Source organism: Macaca thibetana, chromosome 2 (assembly GCF_024542745.1).
Source record: "Macaca thibetana thibetana isolate TM-01 chromosome 2, ASM2454274v1, whole genome shotgun sequence".
In the NCBI taxonomy this organism is placed as follows: Eukaryota; Metazoa; Chordata; class Mammalia; order Primates; family Cercopithecidae; genus Macaca; species Macaca thibetana.
Window position 1 is genome coordinate 73399559 of NC_065579.1, and position 25499 is coordinate 73425057.

Genomic DNA, 25499 nt, shown 5'->3' on the forward strand with positions numbered 1-25499 from the left:
AAGAATGTTCAATTATTTAACGGCATAAAGTATAAAGCAGGATGTATTTTCATTTCCATCTTTTCAAAATTAAGCAGAAGGAGAACAATGCAATTCATTACACTTATCAAATTATTATTAGTTTTCCAGGGCCATTCACCCATGTCAGTGGCTGTGAACCTAGGTAAGGAAAGCCTAGTCTTCCATTATACCAGTGGGAACAATTGAGGTCCTCCAGCACTGAGTAACAAAATGAGATGTGGTATTCATGTTATTTAGTTGTACCAAGGGAATCTGGCGGGCTGATAACTCATGAAGGTCTTCCTAGGTATGACGCTCAGGCTATGATAAGTAAAGGGAATGGTAAGAACTCATAACGCTCCATGCAAAGCTCAAAAAGGGATTATTTTGTCATTTTTAAATCTTCATGAACGCCTTGAACTCTTCTCATTTTCCCAAATATTGAGAGAAGAGTCTGAGAGATAATTTAGCAGGTTTAAAAAGATAGATGTGTGAGACCTAGAAACCTATCTTACGGTCTTCCTCCCCAAATTGTACTATAAACAACCAAAAACTTACTTGTATTCTCATTGTGCACTCATTCTTCATTCATTCACATATTCAACATGCATTTACTTGGTGCCAATCATGTGCAGGTGCCTGTGCTTGAGCAGTGGGGAGATGCTAAATGAGACACCTCTAGCCTGGACTTGCCCATGACCTGGAAGGAGAGAGCATGGGCAAAGGGCCCAAGGCCAGAGCATGCCTGGCATGTCTGAGAATCAGCAAGGGCCGTGGCACGGGTGGAGTCAGTGAGGAGGAGGGGGAGTGAATGAAGTCAGAGCGATAGAGGACAGGCAGACCATTTGGGCTCTTGCAATAATCTAAGCAAAAGATAATCGTTGCTTGGACCAGGGTAGTGGAGGTCTAGATGGTGAGCCATGGTCAGATTCTGGATGTACACTGAAGGCTTACTGTGGCCACAGACGGGATAAAACCCTTAATCTCAAGGCTATGCTTGCTCTGTTTGTTATGGGAAATTGCATTTATATATTACATGTTGTAATTACAGAACTATGTTTGCAGTAGGAAAATAAGTGTAGTTGCCTAAAGCGGTAACGTATAGCCATCACGCGCCACCCCACTGACTCTTTCTGTAACTTCATTTGTATCTGAGTGGCTTGACTTCACTTGTTATTCAGAAATCCTCAATACCTTTTGTGTTGGCATTTGGTTACAGGTATGTAACCTGTTTGTAATCAGCTTTGTGACACTAAGAGATTTATTTCTAAACAGCAACATAAATTCAAAATTTTCCCTAAGCGCCAAATCTATCATTTACAGGCATGTATAGGTGGAACTGAGATTCACTAACGTTTACTGGGTGTTTAATACATGCCAAGTACTGTGTTGAGACATTCACAGAATTTTTAGGAATTAATCTTTCCAATAACTTCATAAAAAGTAAATTTATAAGTGTACATATTAAAATTTCCAAGTTTCCAAAGATAGGCCAAGATTCCAAAAAGTCTTTCCTTTGCTCTGTAATATGTACTCACTCAGTGACATCACGTCATCTGCTGTTAGTGAACACTGGTGAAGATCTAGGACTTGCAGATGCTTTAGCATGACCAACTGAGCCGACGAGTCTTCAAAACCTCCACCTAGATCCTTATTGCAGGAAAGATCTAATTTCCTCAGCTCAGCCAAATACCTAAAAGCGGCATCTACAAAGAAAGTCAGAATCCCATTCTGATAGCTGGACACAGTGGTGTACCTATAGTCCCAACTGCTTGGGAGACCAAGGTGGGAGGATTGCTTGAACCCCGGAGTTCGAGTCCAGCATGGGCAGAATAGTGAGATCCATCTCTTAAAAAAAGAAAAACTGGACCAGGCGTGGTGACTCCCATCTGTAATCCCAGGACTTTGGGAGGCCAAATGGGGTGGATCACGGGGTCAGGAGTTCAAGTCCAGCCTGACCACGATGGTGAAACCCCATCTCTACTACCATTCGGACATATTGCAAGGTGGTAAGAAGGTGTGGAACAGGGGTGGGGCCATGGTGCAGTAAGGGAGGCTGAGGGAGCACACTGTGTTCACAAAAGACAAAAGAAGGAATAAGTGTAAACTTCCTACCATCTGGCCCTCTGTGGACCCGACCATGATTTCACACACACGCTCCCTAAGATCTGCATAGATTGCCGAGGGTTTTGACATGAATCCTGCAACTACACTTGAGCATCCTCTCCTATTACACTTGAACATTGGAGTTTACATAGATTTTTAGACTTATTCAAGCTGCCAGTGAATATTACAGGTTCTGTAAGTTCAATGTCATTTCCTATTCTCCGTAAATATGGATACTATGTACAGGGGAATAAGTTTTAACTCCAGACGCCATCGAAGCCATTCTTTTTATCAATACCAATTCCTTCCTACTATGGAGCATAAAATAATGCTGACACTTTCAGAACAGAAAACCTAGTAGTTCTAGCAGCAACGAAACTTTATTTTTCCCAGTGTTTATCTCAACCTAAAATATACTGGCCTTTTCAGAGTCAGTGATATTAAAGGCTCATTTTTATAATCATGAAAGTGTATGTTCTCTGTCAAATATTTAGAAAATAAATAAAATATTAAAAAGATTTTTTGTGACATAGAGTCTCTTCTGTCATCCCTATCAGCTCACTGCAACCTCGCTTCCTGAGTTAAAGCGATTTCTGCTGCGTCAGTCTCCCAAGTAGCTGGGATTACAGGCACACGTGTCACCACGCCCAACTAATTTTTGTATTTTTAGTACAGATGGGGTTTCATCATGTTGGCCAGGCTGGTTTCAAACTCCTGATCTCAAGTGATCCGCCTGCTTGGGCCTCCCAAAGTGCTGGGATTACAGGTGTGAGCCACTGCGCCCAGCCTAAAGGAGATTTCAATTACTCATAATCTTATTCCCCAGCGCAACCACTATTTATATTTTGCTATATTTCCTAGTAACTTTTCAATATATATATTTATATGTATATCATATATATTTATACTTGTAATCTTAAATCCAGCCATTGTTAACTCACCCAATATTTTGACACTCTTTTGTGATAATCCACATGAATGTAACTTCAGTACTTTCAGATTTGACGTGCTTTTTAATCCCTGAGCAATACTGTTCAGACTGCCACCAATGTCTCTGTTAATGGAAAGATCAAGTACTTCAAGACTTTGCAGCATAGGTAGCAGTTGACCTAGAAAAGAAATCCAAGTAAGAAGGTATGTCACCTGGGGATATAGTGACGTTAAACTCCACTCCCCTCCTACATACCCTTCTTTAAATTCAGGATAAGACAAAACACAGCAAACGTCGATTCCCAAGCTATCCAATGAGCATCTTCGATTTTTTTTCTCTTCAAATTCCACTTACCCAGAAATGTCCCATCTTCCGACGTGAGGGTGCAATCCACAAGCTTAAGCATTTGTATCTTGCTCCCTTTTTGGAACTTCTGAAGGATCAGAGGCAAATTTCCTCCCACTTTACTGTTCCAAGACAAATTTAGCTCTTCAAGTTCAGGAATCATCTCAAGTGCTTCTCCTGTTAGCAAATGGCCCAAAAATTCTGTTAGTCACTAGTCAGTAAAGCAGGGAATTCATTTCAGAATCAGCACAACTATGATTAATGGAGTGTGGAAACTGGGCCAGGTACTGTCCTGTTTGGCAAAGAGGAACAGAGAGAAGGAAAGAACCCAGTTCCTTCATAGCAGGGCACGCTTCTCTAGATTTACACGTACAGTCATTCTAGTCCCTCCAAAATTCTGAAGTCATGCGTATGAGCTAAACAATTGTTGTAGAAAAATCCACCTATTGGTAGGGTGGTTTTAGGAAGCTGCTTTTGTGGTGGTTAATCTGCTTTCCCTTAGCCCCCCTCTCTGGCATCAGCATTTCTGAGAAGTTTGACCAGGAATAGAAGGGAGGCAAAGCAGATAACTGGCCACCACAGAGGTAAAGCTCTCTCCAACATCAAGAATATCACATGCCTGTATATATAGTAAAGCTCTCTCCAAAGTCAAGAATATCACATGCCTATATATATATACACACCCATATATACACATACATATACATATATATATATACACACACACATATACCTATATATACACACACACACACACATATATATGAGAGGAATATCACATGCAACCTGAACTGACCACTACAGAGAGAAACTAATAATAGAGTATCAGGCACTAGCATCTTATAACAGCCATGCTGCCTTAAGGGGTAAAGAAGGGTGTAGTGAAACAGGGATGAAAACTAACATTTCTGAAACCATCACACACAGGAAAGCTCCCAGGGCTGCAGAGTGGAGGCTGGGAGAGAATAAGAGAAGTGACCAGACAGATCAGCCCTTAGGAATGATTTTCACCACCTTGGGGGTAGACACATACATGGAAAATGTACTTTCTCAATGTGCAAATAATTAAGCATTCTGGCAAGTCCCCTGTATCTAGAAGCCTCTTTACTACCCACCCCTGGGTTTGAACTTCTACCATTGTTTGTTCATTCCATGGATTAAGGTTTTAGAAGTCCAGGAACCCCATGCTAAAATGCATATTCTCCAGCAGTTATAGCATTTTAAGCCAGCAATGAACAGGTATCATTTTGTGTGCACTTGCCAGTCAATTGGGGGTGGCTTTCTATAGTTCTGAGGTGTTCCCCAGGATCAGGGAGAAAGAGCTCATGATTGATTAGTTATGTCTGCAGTGGTCATGGTCCTGGAGTGCCATGCATTTGCCACCTGGTACTAAACTATTATAATGGGTGTAACAATTTTGAAATGCCTTCTGATTTATGTTCTCTTATCAAGAAACCATTTATTTTCCCTATACCCCATCTACATTAAGACTGAGTGAAGAAGACAGAGTATGGATGATAGATAGGTAAGCCCCTCCTGATGGGAGAGGATGCAGAAGTCCTTCCAGAGAAGAAATAACTCTGGGAGAGGGAAAAGGGCACAAACATCAGAACAACAACAGTACAGATTCCCTCCTCAACCAGGTAAGTTTGGAACAGGTCCCAGGCAGAAATTTCATTTTCTTGTTTTCTAAGGATGGAGGATCAGGAAAAAGATCAGGTTAATCATAGAAAATAAGAAAGTTGTCTTTTCACATGTGAGTAATTGTATGTTAAAATTGTGAGTCTGCTACACAATAACCAGCTGCTTAATGTGGGGCTAAACTGATCATGTAACCCAAAGAAAGGTGGTCTTAGATGACAGAATGGAGAAAGAAGGACTACCAGTTATTGAGCACCTATTATGCACCAGGCATGCAGTAGGTACTTTAAAGAAATTGTTTAATCCTTGCAACAATTTTTTGAGAGGGAAGTTATCCCTATTTCAGATATAAGAAAACTGAGGCTCAGAAAAGTTAAATTATTTGTCCATGTTCACAAAGCTAGTTAAAAGTGGCAGTAGGGGCCGGATGTGGTGGTTCATGCCTGTAATCCTAGCACTTTGGGAGGCCAAGGCGGGCAGATCACTTGAAATCAGGAGTTCAAAACCAGCCTGGCCAGAATGGTGAAACCCTGTCTCTACTAAAAATACAAAAAAATTAGCTGGGCATGGTGGTGCACGCCTGTAATCCCAGCTACTTTGGAGGCTGAGGTAGGAGAATCACTTGAACCGGGGAGGCGGAGGTTTCAGTGAGCCAAGATTGTACCACTGCACTCCAGCCTGGGCGACAAGAATGAAACGCCATCTCAAAAAAAAAAGGGGGGGGGCCGGGGGATAGACACTAAGATTTGAAGTAGAATCTACTAAAAATACAAAAAATACAAAATAATTACAAAAATTAGCCAGTCATAGTGGTGCACGCCTAAAATACAAAAAAATACAAAAAATTAGCCGGGCATGGTGGTGCACTCTTGTAATCCCAGCTCTTGGGAGGCTGAGGTAGGAGAATCACTTGAACCAGGGAGGCAGAGGTTTCAGTGAGCTAAGATTGCACCACTACACTCCAGCCTGGGTGACAAGAATGAAAAGCCGTCTCAAAACAAAAAGGCCAGGGGGGCGGGGTCAGCACTAGGATTTGAAGTAGGATCTGGCCAACCTGAGATGTGTAATGTTTCTTCTCAGCTACAGGAGGCATGGGCCAGGGGATGTCAGCTGCCCCCATTTCCAGGGAGGGACTGACAAGCGGAGATATTTGGCATAAAATGTGTTGTTTTTACAGAAATCTTTAAATAGATGTAAAGGATTAAAATAAGTCATGAAAACAAGAAACTTTACAACAAAAGAAGATTAAAAAGTATCAAAGACATGTAATAAACCAGCAAGCATTTTGGTACAGCAGTTGGATAAGTAGAATGACATTGTACAGATTTAATTCTATGCTCCGTATATAAACTAACTTAATGGAGGTTCTAGTTCTAGTTAAACTATTAACTTAAAAATCTTGTTTTGTTTAATTTTTCAAAATGTGGGTGGGAAAATAGAAGAGAGAAGTATTCTTTTGGAATTGTAAAAGAACTTAATTCTTGCCTACTCTAACTCCTCTATTTTACACATGAAGTAACGGAGACCCAGTTTGAGCATGTTTTACAGTAACCTCCATTTAAACTACATAAGGCCGGACACGATGGCTCACGCCTATCATCTCAGCACTTCGGGAGGCTGAGGCGGGTGGATTCCCTGAGGTCAGGCGTTCGAGATCAGCCTGGCCTACACGGTGAAACCCCATCTCTACTAAAAATACAAAAATTAACCGGATATGGTGGTGCACACCTGTAATCCCAGCTACTTGGAAGGCTGAGGCAGGAGAACTGCTTGAACCCGGGAGGCAGAGGTTGCAGTGAGCCGAGATTGCACCACTGCACTCCAGCCTGGGCAACAGAGTGAGCCTCCATCTCAAAAAAATAAAAATAAAAATAAATAAATAAATAAACTACATGAAAGCAGGGACCTGGTCAGCCTTGTTCTTTTCTCTATCCACAGAGCTTAGCACAGACCTAGACATGGTTTACATGACTTTTTAGCAGTTATACAAGTGCCCAATATAGCATAGTGCCCTTGACCATGATCCCCAATGGAGCAGGCAACAGAGATAGTTTGCCCTTGAGGATTCAGCTTGCAAAGGTGCATTGAGTGAACCCATCTTCTTCTTCTTTTTTTTTTTTTTTTTTTTTTGGAGATGGAGTCTTGCTCTGTCATCTAGGCTGGTGTGCAGTGGCATGATCTCGGCTCACTGCAACTTCTGCCTCCCGGGTTCAAGCGATCCTCCTGCCTCAGCTTCCCGAGTAGCTGGGATTACAGGCACCCACCACCACACCTGGCTAATTTTTTGTATTTTAGTAGAGACGGGGTTTCACCATGTTGCCCAGGCTGGTCTCGAACTCCTGAGCTCAGGCAATCCGTCGACCTCAGCCTCCCAAAGTGTTAGGATTACAGGCGTGAGCCATGACGCCCGGCCAAATCAATTTTTTAAGAAATGCATTCATCATACCCAGTGCTTGAACGTCGTCAGTGGTGAGTCTGCAGCTACCCAGCCTCAAGATTTTTAACTTGCTGACCAGATGCATTTGCTGAGTGATAGAATGGAGGGTTCCACCTACAAAATCATTCCAGGAGATATCCAGTTCTTCCAAGTCTGGGAGAAAAGGCAGCAAGGCAACTAGAAGTAAACAGAAGAAAATACAGATATGTGTATGTGCCTTGGGATTTGTAGTAAATAAAATGCAATGCCTACACACACAGGACATAGTTTTACACGGTAAGAGAATAGACAGGGGTGGGCGTGCTGACTTTTGGCAAAGAGCCCTCAGCTCTACAATTGGAGAAATTGTGATGTTTACATTTTCTATTTCTTAGGATGTTTTTTATTTCTGCCAAATAACTGCAGTCTGAAAATGCAGGGGTGTGTCTGTAAGATTTCATACAGCCTCTTTTCCTAAACTCAGCTGAAGTCTTCAAAACCTAAGGAAGGATCAATTAACTTGCTTTGCTTTTTTTGTGTGTGTGTGAGGAGTCTCAATCTGCTGTCAGGCTGGAGTGCAGTGGCGCGATCCTGCCTCACTGCAACCTCTGCCTCCCGGGTTCAAGCAGTTCTCTGCCTCAGCCTCCCGAGTAGCTGGGATTATAGGCATCTGCCACCACGCCTGGCTAATTTTTGTATTTTTAGTAGAGACGGGGTTTCATCATCTTGGCCAGGCTGGTCTTGAACTCCTAACCCTGTGATTCACCCACCTCGGCCTCCCAAAGTGCTGGGATTACAGGAGTGAGCCACCACGCCTGGCCTTTATCTTTAAAAATAAATAAATAAATAAAAATAGCGGTGCTATTTCTGCAATTGTCTGGGACCACTGAGCAGACTTGGGGCTACTAGGTGGGTAGCTGAGTATGTTTTATCTGCTCATCTCAATGGAAAGGCCCTATCTTCCTCTATGCAAAGTCCACCGCATACAGACCCATTTCTTTCATGTCTGCTGTTGTTAATCCACAGTTATTCAAATCTAGACACTTGTTGACAGCCTTTTTGCCCAGCTTCTGCAGGAACTGCTCGTATTTCTCCATACTGGATCTCAATTCCATTTCTGAACTGAGAGGCTTAGCTGTGTGATAAGCATAAAAAAGAATTTGCTGTTAATGATGGATGTATTAAAGATGCATAGTGAGCACAATCAGATAAATGAAAAGACTGCATAACTCTGAATTGCTCTTTTATAAAAACCTCAACTCAGAGGCAGAGCCATTTACTAGGGACAAAGCTCAACTAACCACTGTTCCTGCCGCCAGGCGCTCAGACACTGCTTCAGGAGCTGGAGGAACTCAGTGGCTTTTCTATCATGACCTGACCTGGGCTTCTCAGCATGAAGACAGAGCTGCATTCCTGGGTGAGAAGTAAACCCATCAGCCCAGCTTTTGAGATGCTTGCTTACTTGAAGGGCACACATATCTTTGGTGAATGCAACTACTAGGGAGGAAGCAGAGATACTTGCCTCCTCAAACCAAGCAGGTGAAGAAGGGAAAGCATTGAAATCACCATCAAGGAGCTTCAAATGGCTACATGGGGTGAGTGGAATTCTTGCCGGTCATTCCTAGACCATTCAATTGGCAAACATATGTCCAGAGAAACTAGGCCTGGGAGAGCTTTTGCTTTTTCTCAACTCCTGCCAGAAAGTGCATTTGGAAAGCCTCATTTGTCCTTCTTGTTACCAGGGACTACTGTGGCACCCTCACCAGCTTCCTCTGTAATAACACTATAATAACATGATAGTGGCTGGGCGCGGTGCCTCATGCCTGTAATCCTAGCACTTTGGGAGGCTGAGGCGGGTGGATCACGAGGTCAGGAGATTGACACCATCCTGGCCAACATGGTGAAACGCTGTCTCTACTAAAATGCAAAAAATTAGCCAGGCGTGGTGGTGCATGCCTGTAGTCCCAGCTACTCAGGAGGCTGAGGCATGGGAATCTCTTGAACCCAGCAGGCAGAGATTGCAGTAAGCTGAGATTATGCCACTGTACTCCAGTCTGGTGACACAGTGAGACTGTGTCTCAAAAAAAAAAAAGAAAAAAGAAAAAAGAAAAAAGATAGCACTATAATAATAAAAGCTATCATTTTATTGAGCACCTGTTATGTACTCGTTCTTCGCCTACTTGCAGGTGCCAGCTTTTCTTTTTTTTGTGGGGGGGTGGGATGGAGTCTCACTCTGTCGCCCAGGTTAGAGTGCAGTGGCACGGTCTCAGCTCACTGCAACCTCCACCTCCCAGGTTCAAGCAATTCTCCTGCCTCAGCCTCCAGAGTAGCTGACCTACAAGCACCTGCCACCATGCCCGGCTAATTTTTGTATTTTTAGTAGAGACGAGGGTTCGCCATTTTGGCCAGGCTGGTCTTGAACTCCTGACCTCAGGTGATCCACCCACCCGGCCTCCCAAAGTGCTGGGATTACACATGTGAGTCACCATGGCCTGCCAGGTGCCAGCATTCAAGACATACATAAAATACATCATACTTTTGTAAGGAAAAGTGAATAGACGTGTACTGACAGTGATTTTAAAGTGGTTTTATAAGTGAAATATACAATTGTAAACATATAGATTATGTATACTGAAATCCAATAGGAAATAATAAGTTCTGGAATGTGCAGTAATATTAACCCTGACAAAAAGGTGTAAGACCACATAGCTAAGAAGAAATACATTGGTACCAGTGAAAAGTAAAAGATAGTATGATTGCGGTGGTAATAAATTTAGACCAAAGGATTAGCAGGATAATAAAAACTACATCTCTAATCCACAGCAGTCTTGTGGCTTCCTGTTTGGTCTAAGAAAACCACATGCAGGATACACATCCTTGTTGGGATGATTGGTGTTACCACATTTCACCAGTAGGAGGCAGCAGCATCCACCATGTAACCTTTCACTCTCACCTTCCATTTTTATTTTTATGGCACATTGGATACAAGGTATTTAATTTTGGGTAGAGTTGCCAGATTTAGGAAAAACAACAACGGCATGCCCAGTTAAATTTAAATTCCAAATCAACAAGGAATCATTTTATAATATGTCTCAACTATTGCATGTATTTTCTCTGGCAACCCTAATTTTGGGTGGGGCAGAGCAGAGTTGTGGATAGGAGACAGGGAGGGACAGCCTCATAGGTGCCAGAAAGTACAGTACATTTTGTCTAAAGGAGTCACAATCCATTTCATAGATTTGGAAACTTAGAGAAATGATTAACTAGGAAGAAGCAGAGCCTGAATTTGAACCCGGAGTAGTTTGTTCCAAAGCCTATGGTGTGTGTGTGTGTTTTATTTTTGTATTTAAAAAATTTTTTCTGTGTTGCATCTTATTGCTGTTTCTCTTTTGTTTTTAAGCTTTTTATCTCAACCTAAAATCATGCCCAAGTTCCAGCCCCACCAAACCCACTCTTTTCTTTTCTCCTCAAGACACTGCTCTGTCAAGCATTTCCTTTACTGTCAAATGTTTGGAAAGAGTGGTTTGCACTTGCCGGCCCAACTCCTTCCCCACATTTGCAAGCTAACCCTCTACCTTCTGGTTGCTACACTCCTCTATCCAAATCAATTGTTTCTCAAAGGTCACCAGCAATAACCTAGAAACTGACAGATACAGAAATCTCTTCTCAGTTCACATCCCACTGGGTGCTCTGTCATGTTTGATGTGACTGACAAGTAAGCAGTCGGAAGACCTGGTCCAAATCACGGGTCTGTTCGAGGAACAAGTCACTTAATCTTTCTGAGCCTTGGTTTACTCATCTATGAAATGCCTGGTTCCTTTCTCAAGAGCATCGTGATTTAAACTTACTAGAACCTCCCAGGGACATGGTAATCTGCAGGGCCTTTTACCTGAGAGGTACTTGGTAAATATTTGTTGAAAGAGCAAACAATTGAATGAATGAATATTGGTTTTACAGTTGCTCAATTACCAAAATAAATCATCATCATAAATCTTTATCAAAACACTTAAATATAAAAGTGAGTACTAACTTATGAGATCCCTGGACATCTCCTCACAGATCATGATTTCAATTTTTAAAAAATCTGTGAAACCGGCCGGGCACTGTGGCTCATGCCCGTAATCCCAGCACTTTGGAAAGCTGAGACGGGTGGATCACCTGAGGTCAGGAGTTCGAAACCAGCCTGGCCAACGTGGCAAAACACCATCTCTATTAAAAACACAAAAAATTGCCAGGCATACTGGCGTGCACCTATAATCCCAGCTACTTGGGAGGCTGAGGCAGGAGAATCGCTTGAACCCGGAGGCAGAGGTTGCAGTAAGCCGAGATCATCCCACTGTACTCCAGCCTGGGCAACAGAGCAAGACTCCATCTCAAAAAAAAAACAAAAAAACCTATGAAACCAAATCAGCCAAGCATAGTGGCAGGAGCCTGGAGTCCCAGCTAGTAGGGAGGCTAAGGCACAAGAATCTCTTGAACCCGGGAGGTGGAGGTTGCAGTGAGCTGAGACTGCGCCACTGTACTCCAGCCTGGGTGACAGAGTAAGGCTGTGTCTCAAAAAAGAAAAAGAAAAAGAAAAAAAGTATGAAACCTTCTCTTCACAGGATACCTTATGTCACAGATCACTGTGTAGAACAGGTGAGTCAGGGCTGCTGCAGCCAGGCTGGAGTGGGGTGGGAGGCACCCATCGGGGGCGCATTAGTAACCACACAGGAGCGGCTTTGTGGAGATTGAGGCCTTTTCCTAGCTGTGTTAGCTCCAGACGAAGCTCTTGGTCCTTAGTGCTCTCACTAAGTTCCTTTCCGACTGAAATCTGTCAAGGTTTGTCAACCAAAACACTCGACATTCATAAGACGTTATTACACATTGCTAACATGGGTGGTACTGTACCAGGAACCAAGATAACAAGTTCCTGTTTTCAAAGAGCTGCCTGTTGCATGAGAGAGACGGCAAGAAAGCCACCGTTACCATATAGATGAGAAGCAGGGGCACGCAGGGGTGTGTGGGTGCACACTTCACTGACACTAAGTACCCCAAGTCTGGGGATTCCGGGTCGAGGAGGTGGGTCTTGGGAAGTTTCCAAGAGAAACTGGTACCTGGATTGCACCTTAAAGGAAGAGTGGGAGTCATCCAGGTGGGTGGACATGAGAGAGGGATATGTCAGGGAGGGGTGCAGGGGAGGATGGTGACGCGAGGGAACATCTTTCTAGCCACAAAGAACCACTTGCTGGGGAGGAGAAGAATGTGGCCAGTCCAGGGAATTAGAAGTAAATCAGAGTGCCACACGCAGAGGATGAGGGCGGCGCTGTGGTGGGAGGTGGGAGAAGGCAAAGGTCATGAAGAGATATCCAATATCCAACTGATCACCAATACCTTGAAGGCCATGCTTGGGAATATAGATGAGAGAAACTCAGTGAAGGATTTTAAGCAGGCGAGAGACACCACCATATCTGTGGTTTAGAAAGAGCACTGTGGCAGTGTGGAGGACAAATTGGTAAGAGAGCAAGACTAGAAGCAGAAAAACCAGTTAGCAAGCTATTGCTGTGGTCCAGGCAAGAGACAATGAGAGCTAGGCAGCAGCAATGGGCAGGAAGAACCAGGTGGGAGAGCTATTTGGGGACAGAATTAACATGACTCCAGGAGCCATTGAATTTTGGGAGAAACAGAAATGAAGAACCAAGCAGCTTGGGTGGTCAGTGTTGCATAGCAGGGATGACCCCGGCTTGGTTTTGCACTGTTAATTTAATCACGATTACATTTATTCATTAACCTCATTCCTGATGCTCTAAATCACACTCTAGAACAAAAATGAACAATTTTCTGATAGAGATGGTCTTCTTTTAAAGACAGACTTTAATTTCCTATATATAAAAACATACTTAAAATACATTTAATCTACTTGCTGCTTATACTGTATTATTTTTGGCATTTGATGGCAAACAATCTGATGGAAGGGATGGTAGGTATAAATGATATAAAATTGGCTAGGCACAGTGGCTTCTGGCCAGGCTTGTAATCCCAGTACTTTGGGAGGCCGAGGCAGGCAGACCACCTGAGGTCAGGAGTTTGAGATCAGCCTGGCCCACAAGGTGAAATCCCATCTCTACTAAAAATACAAAAATATTAGCTGGGCATGTTGACGCACGCCTGTAGTTCCAGCTACTTGGGAGGCTGAGGCAGGAGAATCACTTGAACCCGGGAGGCAGAGGTTGCAGTGAGTCGAGATTACACTGCTGCACTCCAGCCTGGGCGATGGTGCGAAACTCTGTTTCAAGAAAGAAAGAGAGAAAGAGAGAAAGAGAGAAAGAGAGGAAGAGAGGAAGAGAGGAAGAGAGGAAGAGAGGAAGAGAAGAGAGGAAGAGAAAGAGAGGGAAGAAGAAGGAAGGAAGGAAGGAAGGAAGGAAGGAAGGAAGGAAGGAAGGAAGGAAGGAAGGAAGGAAGGAAGGAAGGAAGGAAGGAAGAAAGAAAGAAAGAAAGAAAGAAAGAAAGAAAGAAAGAAAGAAAGAAAGAAAGAAAGAAAGAAAGAAAGAAAGAAAGAAAAAGAAAATCGGCCAAGGGGTTTTTTTTTTTTTTTTTTTTTTTTTTTTTTTTTTTGAGGGTCTTGCTCTGTCACCCAGCCTGGAGTCCAGTGGTGCAATCATGGCTCACCACAGCTTCAACCTCTAAGATTCAAGCAATCATCCCACCTCAGCCTCCGGAGTAGCTAGGACCACAGGCACACACCACCATGCCCAGCTAATTTTTAACTATTTTCTAGAGACGGAGTGTTTTTTGTTGTTGTTGTTGTTGCTGTTGTTTGAGACGGAGTCTTACTGTGTCACCCAGACTGGAGTGCAGTGGTGCAGTGGCATGATCTCAGCTCACTGCAACCTCCGCCTCCCAGGTTCAAGGGATTCTCTTGCCTCAGCCTCCCGAGTAGCTGTGATTACAGGCGCCTACCACCATACCTGGCTACTCTTTTATATTTTTAGTAGAGACTGGGTTTTACCATATTAGCCAGGATGGTCTCAATCTCCTGACCTCATGATCTGCCTGCCTCGGCCTCCCAAAGTGTTGGGATTACAGGTGTGAGCCACCGCACCCGGCTGAGACAGAGTCTTGCTGTATTGCCCAGGCTGGTCTTAAACTACTGGCCTTAAGCAATCCTCCCGCCTCAGCCTGTCAAAGTGTTGGGATTACAGGCATGAGCCACCATGCCTGATTGGCAATTACTAAAGGTAGGTGACCATAGGGATTCTATATTCTATTTTTGCATATGCTTAAAATGTTTTTAAAATGCTTTTAATCTAATAGATAATATATTGATGACATTGCACATAACACGTAACTTTAGAGAGAGATTTGACAATATTTATTTTCATAACCCTTGAATTTGCAATCCCTGTTCTGGAAATTTATACTTTAAAAATAGCTGAAGTATGGTGAAACAGGGAATGGGAAAGAAGGAAAGCCAAAGATACTCATTGAAGGACAAACAAGGAACTCACTGAGTAATTAAGACGTATGAATGTGGCTGGGCGTGGTGGCTCACGCTTGTAATTCTGGCACTTTGGGAGGCCGAGGTGGGCGAATCACGAGGTCAGGAGATTGAGACCATCCTGGCTAACACAGTGAAACCCCATCTCTACTAAAACTACAAAAAAAAATTAGCCGGGCGTGGTGGTGGGCACCTGTAGTCCCAGCTACTCGGGAGGCTGAGGCAGGAGAATGGTGTGAACCCGGGAGGCGGAGCTTGCAGTGAGCCGAGATTGCTCCACAGGACTCCAGCCTGGGCAACAGAGCAAGACTCCACCTCAAAAAAAAAAAAAAGATATACGAATGTAATGGAATATTATGCAACCATGAAAATTATGCATGTGAGCATCATGTAGCAAAGTGGGAATTGAGCAATATAATAATATATTCCAGAAGTAGGATCACAGCTCCATATAAACTCAGGAGGTATCTGGAAGTTATTACAGCTGTGGCAAAGATGCCAATCTGGCCCCAGCAACTCTCTGACTTGTCTTCCACTACCCCTTCCTCTCCGTGTCTCCCATCCTGCTTCAGCACCCCTGACTTCCTGACTCTCTCTCAAACACTCTAGGCTCACTGCTAGCTGGGGCCTTTGCATGTATAGTCCCTTTGCCTGGAAAGCTATTTCCACAAATACCTAAGTGGCTGGCTTTAGTCATTCATTCAACACAGCTGATTTTATTCAGATTGCTGTTCAAACGCCTCCAAATCGAAGACTTCTTTCCTCCACCCCCATCTAAATAGCACCCCATCCCATCATTCTTTGTCTCTTTAGCCTGCATTATTTTTCTTCATATCATTTATCACCACCTGAAGTTGTATCTGCATTTGGTCCTTTTCATGGCTGTATTTCTAACACTTAGCGCAGGGATTACCTGCTGACTGATAGAACATAAATGCATGCACATGAAAAAAAAGACTGAGAAGAATCTTAAAGAAATGATCGTTTGTGTTATAATGAAAGGAAGTTCTGTATTTTCCCTAAACCTTTCTGTAGTGTTATGTTGCTTTTAACAATTTAAAAGTAAAATTATGAATCATTTAAAGCATTTAAGTAACATAATAAATGATTAGCACAGAGACTCATAGTTTGAGTCTTTAGTCTCAAAAGTCTTAAAGTCTTTAGTTTAACCCATAAGATCACTTTAGAAGAAAACTCTAAAAAATAAAGAAATACAGAGGCTGGGAAGGGTGTGTGTGTTGTTGGTGGGGGAGGTGTGGGTGGTTAATGGGTATAGAAAAAATAGAATATATAAGATCTACTGTTTGATAGCACAACAGGGTGACTATATTTATCCTTTGTGTTACAAGCAACCTGTTATGCTCTTTTAGTTATTTTTAAATGTGCAATTAAATTACTGTACATTTAAAAATAACTAAAAGAGGCCTGGCATGGTGGCTTACACCTGTAATCCCAGCACTTTGGGAGGCCAAGGCAGGAGGGTCACCAGAGGGCAGGAATTCGAGATCAGCCCAGCCAAGGCAGTGAAACCCCATCTCTACTAAAAATACAAAAATTAACTGGGCATGGTGGTGTGCACCTGTAATCCCAGCTACTTGGGAGGCTGAGGCAGGAGAATCGCTTGAACCTGGGAGGCAGAGGTTACTATGAGCTGAGATCATGCCATTGCACTCCAGCCTGGGTCACAAGAGCAAAACTCTATCTCCAAATAAATATATAAATAAAACTAAAAGTATAATGGGATTGTTTGTAACACAAAGGATAAATGCTTGAGGGGATGGAGACCCCATTCTCCACAGTGTGATTATTAGGCATTACATGCCTGTATTGAAACATCTCATATACCCCATAAATATATACACCTATGATGTACCCACAAAAATTAAAAATAAAAATGTTTTAAATGTGGAAGTAAAAACAAAACAAATACAACAGCAAAACACCAGCAGCCAGCAGCTTACCAGTCTCTGAGGGGGCCGTCTTCTGTATCCAGTTGCTGGGTTGGGAATCAGTTGTTTTAAGGTCATTGTTCTCTTTTCTGCTTTCAGCTTTGGAGCCCCTGAGAAATTTGTTGACAGATGAAGTCTGGGGCTTAGTTTCTCCTTCTGAGGAAGTTTTCTTCCTTGTTTGACTCATGGTGAAGTTGACTGGGGTATTTCCCAATAAGACATCCTCCTGTTATTTTCTGTTTTCTAGGATTTCTAAGAAGAAAATAAGATTCTTTCAAGCCTGTGTTCAATCAAAATATCCTCCCCTACGTGAGTGCCCCCCACCCCCAGCCCCGCCACCTTTCTTTTTCTGTTTTTTTTATTGCTGTTAATGTTTAACGTAACAGTAAGAATGATGTAACCCAGGATCCGGGAACCAATACGAACCCAAAGCAATTTGAGTTTTTAACTTTGCCCTATTTCATTGTGTGAGATATAAGTCATCAAGCACGACTTCGGCAAGTACATCTCGTGTGTCAACACATCTTAAATTACAGCTGTCAGTTAGAGTTATCTGAAGACTTAGCATGCCTTTAAAAGGGACTGGCCATTTGCAAAGCTGTCCTCAGAGGAGTTTGCCTTCAGGAACCTCCGCCTTCCGGTGACCCCCACCTCTTTCCTTTGCACGCAGGCTCCTTTTTCTCTTTGCATTTTCATATTTTCTCTACCCCCCAACCCTGCACCACCACCCCACTGAAATATGTTGGCAGTAAAGAATTCATTCATTCCATAAATAGTTTTAAAGAATCTACTGTAGGCCAGTTAATGTTCTAAATGCAAAAGGTCCAATGATGAACAAGAGACAGTTCTTGTCTTTGATGGCATCTTAACCTGGTGGGAAGATAGACCTGTATGCCATTGACTGAGTGGGACAAGAGCTAAGAGATGGGAGGTGGTCAGGGAACCCACAGGTAAACTAAGCATGCCTTGGAGAACAGACTTGGAACAGTGAGTGACATTGCCTGGGTTTTGAAGGACTGGGAGTTAGCTTTTTAAGAGAGGGAAGAGCATCCCAGGCAGAAGACAGGGCAAGCTCAAAAGCTCCCAGGCAGGAAGGGCTGGAAGAGCCTAGCATTGGAGGTGGGGATGTGGGTTGGGGGGTGTGGAGGTTAGGGGTGAGGTCTGGTATGATCTGAAGCTAAAAAGGATTCGTAAAGGTCAATCTGTTATCTCTCCCGAAAATTTGCTTATATTTTATGGGAGGGCTAAGGACTTAAACTAAAGGGATACACAGAGGTGTTTTGCTTTGTTTTGACATAGAGATGGATTTTCACCACGTTAGCCAGGCTGGTCTTGAATTTCTGGCCTCAGGTGATCCGTCCACCTCAACCTCCCAAAGTGCTGGGCTTAAAGGTATGAACCATCATGCCCCGCAGAGGTATTCTTGAAATTACAGTTTTCATGGTTTCCTCTCTAATAAAATAGCTCTTCCTGCAACATTATGTTCCAGAATGGTCCAAGAAACATTTTATCCAGGGAATCCTAAAAATGGACCTTGCAGAGCCCGCCTCCACTCCTGAGGGATGGAATGTTCCATGCACTTGGAGCACTGCTTTGGAAATCACAACTGGACATTCCATTTTTCTTTTAAAATTTTCCTTTCATATTAGAGCAGGGTCCAGCCCTGGTTTACCCAGCAACAGACAGCAATGGAACTAGACAATTATCCCATGCACAGCAGCACAGCTGACTAGAGTCTCGGGAGGTTAGGTGGAAAAGAAGAAGGAAAGGGGTGCTAACTCATAAATCTAAACATGACCTGCAGCCCTGGCTGCCCCACCCTGATTCCACCATCACCCCAGGCCTTTCTCAGTTTGCTGCTTTTCTGGCCCCTACCCAAGACTTACCTCCATGGTCATTTTCAGACAATTTCACCATTTAGAGATTTAGACAAGGCTATTCTCTGGGGAGCGAGCTCAGTAATGGTTTCACTTTTTTATCCTCCCCCCAAATGCACTGACTCCAACTCCCCAAGTCCTAAGAAAACAGTGCTGGAGGGCGCGCCAGGATGTGGTAATTTACCCAGGTGAAACCCCACCTAGCTTCTGAGGCCCAGTCAGTTCTCTGTGAAGGTCAGTACACTAAGGAACAGGGGAGCCAGGAAGCCAAGAAACACAGGAACCAAGGAACAGAAGAGGATGCAAAGGAGAGGAGAGGAACAAGAGAGCAGAAAGTAACCAGGAGGCTAACAAGGCAACAAGAAAGGACCATGCCAGAGGAAGGAAGACTTCTGAATGAAAAGGGGAAAGCATTTGCACATTTCTTCATATATAGTAGTTAAGTACTAGGTTACATGCTCATATTTAAAACAATAATAATTTTTTCTTCGAAATATGTCTGGGACATTCCTCTTCATATAAAAACTTAAGTAAGCCCTGAGGCTTCCCATACCAAGTCAATCTTTAAAATCTTAGCTTCAATAAACCTTCCGCTTCCTCCTTATCCCTGCCCTGGACTTTATAAAGGTAATCCCTGGAAAAGGAATTTGGGAAAATTTGCAGATCACAGCACAACCACCACAATACAGCAGCTAAAAACTGGGGGCTTGTCCCTTCTCCCAGGGTCAAAAGCATTCACTTAAGAATCCTTAGGAAAAAGAAATGACTGAAATTTCAATTCAACTCATCAATATTAATTGAGCATATACTTTCCATATTTACTATATTCTTAATAGTTAAGGTTGTTTGCCATGAAGCCCCAAGAGTAACACATATTGGACACGTCATTTCTCTTGCATGTAAGCTGTTTTTATTTATTACTTTTGACAAAGTAAGGAATACCTTTCCTTTCTTTTCAATCCTTAGGTTTGGGTTTTATATAATTTAAAATGTTTGAGAAATGCTTTTAAAGGTCTTTTTTAATTCTTTTCTTTTTTTTAGACAGAGTCTCGCTATCGCCCAGGCTGAAGTTCAATGCCGCAATCTCGGCTCACTGCAACCTCTGCCTCCTGGGTTCAAATGATTCTCCTGCCTCATCCTCCTAAATAGCTGGGATTACAGGCATCCGCCACCACACCCGGCTAATTTTTGCATGTTAGGTAGAGATGGGATTTCACCATGTTGGCCAGGCTGGTCTCAAACTCCTGACCTCAGGTGGTCCGCCCACCTCGGCCTCCCAAAGTGCTGAAATTACAGGTGTGAGCCACCGCACCCAGCCAGTCTTTCATTTTTTGATGTAATGTTTCAGAGTGAATCATATTTTCAATGTTGTTTGTCAAAGGGAGACGCATTTTTCTTTCTCCACAGACTTACTTCATTAAAAAGGAAAGGAAATTCTGTTGCCTGTTATAACATGAATGAACCTTGAGGACATTATGCCAAGAGAAATAAGCCAGTCACAATAAGATAAATACTGTATGATACCTCTTCTATCTGGTATCTAAAGTAGTCAAATTCATGAAAACAGTAACAGTTGTGGTTGCCAGGGGCTGGGGGAAGGGGAAGTAGGGAGTCGTCTGATGGGTATAGAGTTCCAGTTTTGCAAGATGAAAAAGTTCGTCTTTGTGAATCTGTTGTACAACAAAGTGAATATATTTAACACTACTGAACTGTATACTTAAACATGGTTAAGATGATTAATTTTGTGTTCTGTAGTTTTTACCACAATTAAAACATTTTTAAGTGTATTTTTAAAAAGTGATTCAGGCTGGGCGCGGTGTCTCATGCCTGTAATTCCAGCACTTTGGGAGGCTGAGGCAGGCAGATATCCTGAGCTCAGGAGTTCAAGACCACCCTGGGCAACATTGATGAAACCCATCTCTACTAAAACACAAAAAATTAGCCAGGCGTGGCGGTGTGCACCTGTAGTCCCAGCTACTCGTGAGACTGAGGCACGAGAATTGCTTGAGCCCGGGAGGCAGAGGTTGCAGTGAGCCGAAATGGCACCACTGCACTCCAGCTTGGGCTACAGAGTGAGACTCCGTCTCAAAAAAAAAAAAAAAGAAAAGAAAAAAAAGTGATTTAGAGGCCTAGGACTCTAAATGTAAAGTTTTAAGAACACATTAATCAATTTCTACTTTTATTTTCCTTCTTATGTATCCACAAATGTGACATGATTTTAGAAAATCCATGCCTAACTACTAGATAGATTTTTAATAAGCATAAAATAAACATCCTAGGTAATCAGAAAAAAAAAAAAAAGCTTCAGTCACTCAGTTCTAAGGCATTCCGGTGGCATGCAGTATCTTGAGTTCTACGTCTGATGAGCTTAGTTCAGCCTCATTCATAACTCTTGTCTTAAAAAGGCATTATTGTAGATATCTTTGTAGTACTTTAGTTAACTCTGCTATTTTTAGTTAATTTAAGCAGAAAGGGAATTTATTAAAAGAATGATGTGGAAGTTCTACTGAAATAATGGCAGAGGTAAATATGTGTTTACCTCCACTTCTCTTTTTTTTTTTTTTTTTTTTTTTTTTTTTTGAGACAGAGTCTTGCTGTGTCGCCCAGGCTGGAGTGCAGTGGCACGATCGCGGCTCACTGCAAGCTCCGCCTCCCGGGTTCACGCCATTCTCCCGCCTCAGCCTCCGAGTAGCTGGGACTACAGGCGCCCGCCGCCACGCCCGGCTAGTTTTTTGTATTTTTAATAGAGACGGGCTTTCACCATGTTAGCCAGGATGGTCTCGATCTCCTGACCTCGTGATCCACCCGCCTCGGCTTCCCAAAGTGCTGGGATTACAGGCTTGAGCCACCGTGCCTGGCTACCTCCACTTCTCTTGAAACCCCATTTAATCAACAGGAGATTTTTTTTAAAAAAATCATAAATCTGCAAGGATAAGGAGAACTGGATAGATGTCACACAACTTTGAAAACTAGAGATCAAGAGGATGAATTTAAATGACTTTAAAGGTAAGTGCCTGCATGGATTGGGAGAACAAATTTTTTAAACGTCAGAATCCCAAAAGTCTCAGTAATTGACAGCACAAGGTAACTCTGAAGGAAAGAGAGGGGTGAGTAGGGCTGCACACAGGATGATTCGTGAAACATCTGTAAGAGGTTAAATTGTTAAATGCTATTTCTCACTTCGGGCAGCCAGGAGGCTACCCCTTCCCCATCTGGCAAAAGAATGTCTATTTTCACGACACATAGAAACATAGAAGATCTAGACTCAGACACTGGTCATATTTTAGTACCTTATCTGAAAGGAGCTTAAGTAAAGTCTGTAACTGAGCCATGAAACCCTTCCGTATTCCCTCTTCTATTCCTCCAAGAACACCCTGGCAACCAAGTGTAACTACCCACTTTGCCACATAACAGAGGTAGAGTGGATGACAACTATCTGAAGAAACTGGCCAGTCTAAGAGAAAAGACCTAGATAATGAATAAGTCCTTCAGCTAAATGAATCTGTCCCTGCCCAAGCACATTACAAAGAAATCCACTGATTGACAGGCCCTACTTATGTACAGACATTCCAGTATAATGCATAATCTACATATGCATGGAGCACCCAGGATCTCAGGATATTTGAGGAAAAATTCTGACATAAAAACAAGGTGCAGAAACAGTAAGAAGAACAAAACTCAGAAAATAAAGACAATGTGGGGAGAAGAAGGGACTTTTACAAATCACTATTATACTTAGAGTGTTATGAGATGACGTATGGTTCACAAGTCAAGAGAACATTCAGAGAACAGAAGAACTTCTAGATAGCAGTTTCTGGGCAAAATGAAAATGTTGATGGTGAAGTGGGTTTTTGTTGTTGTTGTATTTATTTATTTGTTTGTTTATTTATTGAGATAGAGTCTAGCTCTGTTGCCTAGGCTGGAGTACAGTGGCGCGATCCCGGCTCACTGCAACCTCTGCCTCCTGGGTTCAAGTGATTCTCCTGCCTTAACCTCACAAGTAGCTGGGATTACAGGCATCCGCCACCACACACGGCTAATTTTTGTGTTTTTAGTAGAGATGGGGTTTCACCATGTTGGCCAGGCTGGTCTTGAACTCCTGACCTCAAGTGATCCACCCACCTTGGCCTCCCAAAGTGCTGGGATTACAGGCATGAGCCACCATGCCCGGTTGTTGGTGCAGTTTGGAATCTACACAATCCTCCAACAATAACCCCTCTGAGGCCCATAAAAGCTCTGGGCTCAGCCAGAGTTGAGTAGATGAGGGAACAACCAGCTGCAGAGAGGAACCACCTTCTCTGCTGAGAACTTCAGAGATCTGCAGAGACCACCAAATGACCTGCCTGCAGAGAGGAACTACTCTCTCCAGAGCCTCCTCTCTTCTGAGTGCTGAACACTGAGGGGATGACCTGCCTGCCTACAGAGGGGAGCTACCCACTGTGGGTCTCCTCTGAGCTGTTCTAACACTAAATAAAGCTCCTCTTTATCTTCTTCACCCTTCATTTGTCTGAGTACCTCATTCTTCCTGAACTCAGGCAAAGGTGCTACCAGCCACAGAACTCAGGCAAAGGTGCTACCAGCCACAGAGTTTCCAGGAAGAAAATAGACACTCCAAAGATCCAGTAATAATATTATTCAGGCATAAAAAAGTAATGAAGTATTGATACATGACTAAAGATGAATAAACCTTGAAAATATGCTAAGCGAAAGAAGCCAGACACGAAAGGCCACATATGTTATTCCATTTATATTAAATAGCCAGAATAAAACAAAGTAGATTAATAGTTGTACATTGGGGTGAGGAGATAGTGATACAATAACTAAAGGATATGGGGTTTCATTTCCACATTTCTACAGAAATGCGGAATTGTCCTAAAATTGATTGCGGTGATGGCTGCACAACTCTGAATATATTTAAAGTCATTGAATTGTACACATTGAATGAGTGAACTTACACATTTTTGGTATATTTTGTGGTTAAGCTGTGAACAAGTTTTACATAGCCATAATAATATAAGCACTGTATGTTAAAACTCAGGAATAACCACACTGGAATGCTGAGGGAGGGGGAAATTTGCAAACATGTAGCAGAAATAAATCCTCATTTGCCCTACAAAGAAGACAACAGGTAATACCTAAACCTGAAATAACAGGATAAGCATGTTATTTGGAAATGCAGACGAAAGGTAAAAGAGATGCGTTTCCTGAACAAAACTCTTACTTACTATGTTTACAGTTTTCTGAATCTGACAGAAACAATTTAAATTAATTTTTTTTCTTATTAAGTCTTTTGGGAAAGGGAGATGAGAAATCACAATGTCAACTCAAAGAACTAAAAGCTGTTCTCGCTTTTTACAACCTTCTGGAGAAAAATGAAAACATGGAAAATATATACTAGCTATGTCATTTACAACTTAAGTAAAGGATAACAGGCATTTTGTGAATTAATAATTTCCTAAAAAAAAAAAATCCTAAATTCAAGCAAATTATTTCAAGTCTAGAAATTACAAATTACATTGAAGGTGCTTAAATACATTAAAAGCATTTAGGGAAGCTGAAAGTTTTCTCCTAATATGAACTAGAATAAGAAAACAGTTACCTAGCACTCCCAGAAACTTGCTTCAACTCAAGCCTTTCATAGCACATCATCTTTATGGATGTTTTGTCTTAGTTATTTCTTTTTAATCAAAGCTGGGCAAAAGGAGACACAAATAATTCTAATCTCTATTTTCTCCTTGTTACCACTGAGTGCAGACACCACATTCTGCACCATTAACCCCACTGATGCGGCAGGCTGGGCTCTCTGCTAGAACCTTGGCCCCTGCTGCCTTCGAAGCCTAATATAATTGCCACAGCCAAGGCCATGTCTTCAGAATGGATTCTGCATGATTCTTGCTTCCTGGTGCCATAGCTGCAGCTTCTAAGCCTCCTCAGAGATTCTTTGAAATACCTGTGGAATTAAAAACAAAATACAGGCTGGATGCGGTGGTTCACACCTGTAATCCCAGCACTTTGGGAGGCTGAGGCGGGTGGATCCCTTGAGGTCAGGAGTTTGAGACCAGCCTGGCCAACATGGCAAAACCTTGTCTCTACTAAAAATACAAAAATTAGCTGGGCATAGTGGTACCCACCTGTAATTCCAGCTACTCAGGAGGCTGAGGCAGGAGAATTGCTTAAACTGGGGAGGCTTGAACCCGGGAGGTGGAGGTTACAGTGAGCCAAGATTGCACCACTGCACTCCACTCTGGAAACAGAGCAAGACTTCGTCTCAAAAAAAAAAAAAAAAAAGTTTTAAAATGCATTTTGATTTTAAGCTGCCTGGTTACATCATGAGCTGGGGAAAGCCTGAGGTCAGAACTGAGATAACCTGACAAAGACAAAGGGAAGGCCACTGTTGGGTGAAGTGCTCTGCTCTCAGCATTTCTACCCTGCTGCTCTATGGCATCCTCCACCCAGCTGCTGATGGTAGGGGCTCTCGCTCCACTGTCTGTGTTGTGCTCTTGTTCCTCCCTGATCTTCTCCTAGGCTCTCCCGGAAGAAGCCCAGGCTCAGGAGGGCTCCAGCCTCCAAAACCTGAGTCCTACCACCCCCAAGCCAGCTCACCTCCCACATTCCCATAGACTTTGACTATGTAACTGGCTGTGTGGAACTTTCTCACCTCTGAAATTCTTGTATTGCCTGACCTGTATTTAAACATACATAGCCATGAATTTAAGTAATATTTAAGGTATTAACATCTTGTTTCCTCAACTGGGCA

General features: G+C 42.8%; 2 protein-coding genes across 38 annotated transcripts in view; one reads left to right on the plus strand and one right to left on the minus strand.

Moving 5' to 3' along the window:
- The window catches only part of LRRC31 (leucine rich repeat containing 31), a 30479-nt gene extending 13352 nt beyond the window's left edge, over positions 1–17127 (minus strand). The window contains exons 1-6 of the mRNA XM_050780042.1: positions 16878–17127; positions 8431–8574; positions 7470–7637; positions 3392–3559; positions 3048–3215; positions 1539–1706 (exon numbers count right to left, since the gene is read on the minus strand). Coding sequence (XP_050635999.1) covers positions 1539–1706; positions 3048–3215; positions 3392–3559; positions 7470–7637; positions 8431–8574; positions 16878–17052 — 991 coding nt within the window. The 5' untranslated portion in view covers positions 17053–17127. The remainder of the gene's footprint in view (positions 1–1538; positions 1707–3047; positions 3216–3391; positions 3560–7469; positions 7638–8430; positions 8575–16877) is intronic.
- SEC62 (SEC62 homolog, preprotein translocation factor) overlaps positions 1–25499 on the plus strand; it is a 332886-nt gene that overhangs the window by 185676 nt on the left and 121711 nt on the right. Inside the window, exon 1 of one of the 37 annotated variants that reach the window (XM_050779981.1) lies at positions 5743–5747. The exons of 33 other annotated variants lie outside the window; for them this stretch is intronic. The gene's annotated coding sequence lies outside the window, so the exon portion shown is untranslated. 3 more of the 37 variants (XM_050780001.1, XM_050779979.1, XM_050780005.1) reach the window with 3 other exon arrangements.